At 31.6% G+C, this 4407-nt stretch overlaps 1 protein-coding gene across 1 annotated transcript in view; it reads left to right on the top strand.

The window, feature by feature from the left end:
- The window catches only part of LOC106458822 (mucin-3A-like), a 45162-nt gene that overhangs the window by 7283 nt on the left and 33472 nt on the right, over window positions 1-4407 (top strand). Inside the window, exon 5 of the mRNA XM_022385158.1 lies at window positions 1210-1314. Coding sequence (XP_022240866.1) covers window positions 1210-1314 — 105 coding nt within the window. The remainder of the gene's footprint in view (window positions 1-1209; window positions 1315-4407) is intronic.

Below are 4407 nucleotides of genomic sequence, written 5' to 3'. Positions count from 1 at the left end.
AAAAAAAAAAAAATAGTTTTGGTCTAGAAGTTTTGTGTATGTAAAGTAAAGGCACTTTATTTTTCACTTGTTCTCTGTCATTGTACTTAAGTTTTTAGTTCAGTTATTGACCTTGGTTACTTACTTGAGAGTGTTTGACCATATACTGAATTATTACAAGTAAGTTACTCATGCAAAAAAAGTATTTATAAATTTTCGAATGAGGTAATTTAAGTCTAGGCATCTGTTATGTACTACAAGTCGCTTAAGGTGAAAACGGGGGAAAAAATTGAGACACTTTGTTGACTCACTTCACTAACATACATGACTAAATTTCAGAACCACTCATGCGTGACACACTTGTATGCTTATAATTACAGCAATAGTTTGGCACAATGTATATTGCACTCGTTCATTGAGAGCCACTTGAAGCATCCTTGTGGGCAACATATCCCCACTACAAACTATGCATTTGGGACTTCTAGTCTAGATTACTAAACTATAAATATACCTAACTGAAAATTTACTCTCACCACAGCAAGTTAAATAACTGAAGTTTTGATTTTTTCATAAATTTTAAAATAATTTCATGGTATTTCTAAGGCTTGAGCAATATTTCAACAGTGTGACATGTATGTTGTATTCAGTATACAAATTATGAAACTATTTTTTAAATTTTAATATATATTTTAACAGATTATCTTTTCATAGTTTTATAAAAAATATTTTACAGTATTTATATTATTTACAATTCAGAATTTTTGTTAAATTAAAAAAATAAGAAGCTGACCTTAAACTTAATTTTATACTCTTCTTTCAAAGTCATGATGAAATGCTAGTTTTTGCAAGTTTAACTTTAATGTTTGATATCAGTTTCTTACTAGCAGTTGACAATTGTTCATGTTTTAAGATGATGTATGCATGTGTTTATCAGACTAGTTTTAGATGCTTTCAGTGGCAAATAGTTAGCAGGTTTATTTTGAAGGACTGCAAGTTACAGAATATACATTGAAAATGCTAAATATGCAACTTTGTTCTTCATGTATTTTAAATCATAGAATATAAATATGCTACTACACTATGCTGAGTTTTATAATTCGGGCATAAATGTACTATTAATTTAAGATGATGTTATCAAAAATAGTTATACTTCATAATTTCTTCAGCAGCAATTAATTTAGTTAAAATTTACTTCATTCATGTTTCTTAGTAAGTGTTTATCTCTTCTAGGATGTTCAATCTGTGTCAAGATTTAAAGTCAGCCCTGTTGAAGAATCCTGTCCCTTACTTGGTTCTGCTGGCATTCCTTTAGCAGTTGGTGGTCAAGAAGTTCAGGTGATTCCATAGGGAACATTTCCTTTATCTAATCTTTGGTTTTGTATTTAGGAACTACAGCTAACACATCTATTTACCCAGTAAACTTGTTTATTTAATCCAAGTTGGTGGTCGAGAAAATATTGGAAAGTTTAAACAATGAGGCTCCTGGGCCAGATAACATCCCCCCCCCCCCAAGGGTTTTGAAGGAGGTTAAAGATTGGATATGTGAGCAACTTACTATTATTGTTTGTCAGTCCTTGAATAGTGGGCAGGTACCAGAGGATTGGAAGTTAGCTAATGTCACTCCTTTTCAAGAGAGGTGATAAAAATTGTTCCAGTAATTATAGACCCATTAGTCTTACATTAGTTGTCGGAAAAGTTTTGGAAAGTCTGTTGAAAGATGTTTTACAAAGACAGTTAACAAAGTTTAGGATTTTACTAGAAAGTCAACATGGTTTCACAAAGGGAAAATCTTGCCTTACAAAACTTTTAACATTCTTTGAATAGGTTACTGCTTACGTAGATTAGGGTAAGGGTGTAGATTTGGTGAATCTGGATTTTCAGAAAATATTTGACAAGGTGCCACATAAAAGGCTTGTAAAAAAAAATTAGCTCTATAGGTGTGGAAGATAAATCGGCAAATTTGATTGAAGAGTGGCTGGATGGAAGAAAGCAGAGGGTTGTTACAAATGGAGTTCAGTCAGACTGGATTAATGTCACAAGTGGGCTACCTCAGGGCTCAGTCTTAAGATCTTTGTTGTTTTTTTATTTACATCAATGACATAGATGAAGGAATAGTCAATAAATTACTTAAGTTGCAGATGATATTAAGATCTTGGTGTTGCTAGCTGTGAAGATGCTGCTGATTTACAAAATGATTTAGATCATTTAATGAGTTGGGCAAATAAATATCAGATGAGTTTTAATTGCAATAAATGCAAGATAATGCATGTGGGTTATCATAATTTGAATTATCAGTATAATTTTAATGGGAATAACCTTAATAGTGTTATGAAGGAAAGGGATCTTGGTGTAATAGTTGATCAGACTCTTAAGCCATCCAAGCAGCATGCTGTTGATAGTGGTAGGGCAAATAGGATTTTAGGTTGTATCTATAGAAATATTGAATACAAGTCTAAAGAGGTTATAATTTCATTGTACAGGTCACTGGATAGGCCACATTAGGAATATTGTGTTCAGTCTTGGGCTCCTTACTTTAGGAAAGACATTAAATTATTGGAAAGGGTTCAGAGAAGGGTTATTAGAATGGTCCCTTGGATGGAGGGGTTGTCATAGGAGGAGAGGCTGAAATCTCTGAAATTGTTTTCTTTTGAAAACAAGAGTTAAGGGGGATCTGATTGAGGTGTTTAAGATTGTGAAGGGAATTGATAGTGTTGATGCATCATCTTTATTCATGTTTAACAGTGAGAATAGTAGGACTAGGATACACAAATATAAATTTTGGTAAAGTAGGAGTCACCTTCAATTAAGACAGTTTTATTTTTCTAACAGTGTGGTTGGCCTTTTGAATGGGTTGCCTTCATATGTTGTAGAGGCAGTAAATTTAAGTAAGTTTAAGAAAAAGCTTGATAAGTATATAAATGATAAGAACTGGCTTTAAGATTGATTTTTTTTTAATTATTTTAATTTACTTTCGAGGATGGAACAGCAGAGATGGACCAATAGGTCCCATGTTGTCCCAAAACATTATTTTATGTTAAATCAAAATAGCCTGTTTGGAAACAAGTCCATGGTATATCGGATTTGGTGCCTGGACAAGTATCTTCTGTATGGTTTAGTCAGTGGTGACATGCATAGAAATTGTACAAGGTGAATAATTTAAGACATTGAAAATGGTTAAAAAGGGAAGAACAAACTATCATTTTCTTAGTATTCCTTCTGCTTTGCCATTTTTTTTTTTATCTTTTGATAGTTTATCAACAAGTATCAGAATCCAATCTTTCTGACTGCTTTAATGTCCATAAGAACTCTCATTACGCCTGCATATAAAACCTATGCATTTTATGTAAACAGCACACCTTCTGACCTTACACTTAAAACTTAGACCAAGGTGAACATGACTTTAGGACATTTTACCAGTGTATATTGACTAGTTTAGCAGTGTAAATATATTTGTTATAGGTAAATTACTTTGTAAAATGCAATGAATTTTCACCAAAATTTTGAACACAAATGGGGACTTGATTTTAAAACCAAGATTTCTCTGCAAGAAGTTAATTGAGCACAAGTTGTAATGTTGAAAAGTTATAGTACGGTTATTTTATTGTGGTTCATTATTATTACTATCAGATTCGTTAACCCTTTCGAGATGGGTTCAAAATTTTATTGAACTGCTATTTCATGAATTTATGTTAATAACTTTGGTATCAAACTGTAGACTATAAATCAAAGTTTAGTACTATATGTTACTCAGTTTCCTAATTTAAAAGTAAATGTTAAAAAACTCTGATAAACATAAGTTTTATATATCTATATGTCCCGTGGTATGTTGAATGCAGCACTGGTTCATATTAGATGTTTGTGAAGTCAAAATATTAAGTCTGTAGTTTCATATGAATTAGAAACTCAAACTGCTGATATTGACAAGCTAGAATATATAACAAGAGCCTCTTATCTTTTAAATTTGTTAAGATATTGCTCATGTAATAAACACAGTGGCACCCCACCCACCTCTTTCCATTTTTGGAAATGCTCCCTTATATACACTTCTATATATGACTTGAATAACCAATTGGAAGCTCAGAATGTTCCCCTGATGACTTTCTCAGCCATTTTAAGGGGCTTGGTTCCATTTCTTTCTTTTGAACCAATATTTCAACATGATAGGTTGTCTTTAGTCTGCTCAAAATTTCATATTTTTTTAGACTAAAATACATCTTAGTTACTAAGCTTGATAAGTTATAGTGAAATTATATGGTATTAATGTAGTAATTTATGATTTTTTAGTTATTCAAATATGTGAAAATTTTTTAAAGGTACAGCAACAGAGTAACTAGAAGAGAATTGTTTGCTTTACATCTTTAGTTACTGTTCTATATTTTAAGAAAAATAAGTTTAAGAACTTGTTTTACAATAGCAATAATCTATATA

This window comes from Limulus polyphemus, unplaced genomic scaffold (genome assembly GCF_000517525.1).
Source record: "Limulus polyphemus unplaced genomic scaffold, Limulus_polyphemus-2.1.2 Scaffold519, whole genome shotgun sequence".
NCBI classification, from domain to species: domain Eukaryota; kingdom Metazoa; phylum Arthropoda; class Merostomata; order Xiphosura; family Limulidae; genus Limulus; species Limulus polyphemus.
The sequence above is the reverse complement of the archived record's forward strand: the minus strand, read 5'-3'. Positions and strand labels throughout refer to the sequence as shown.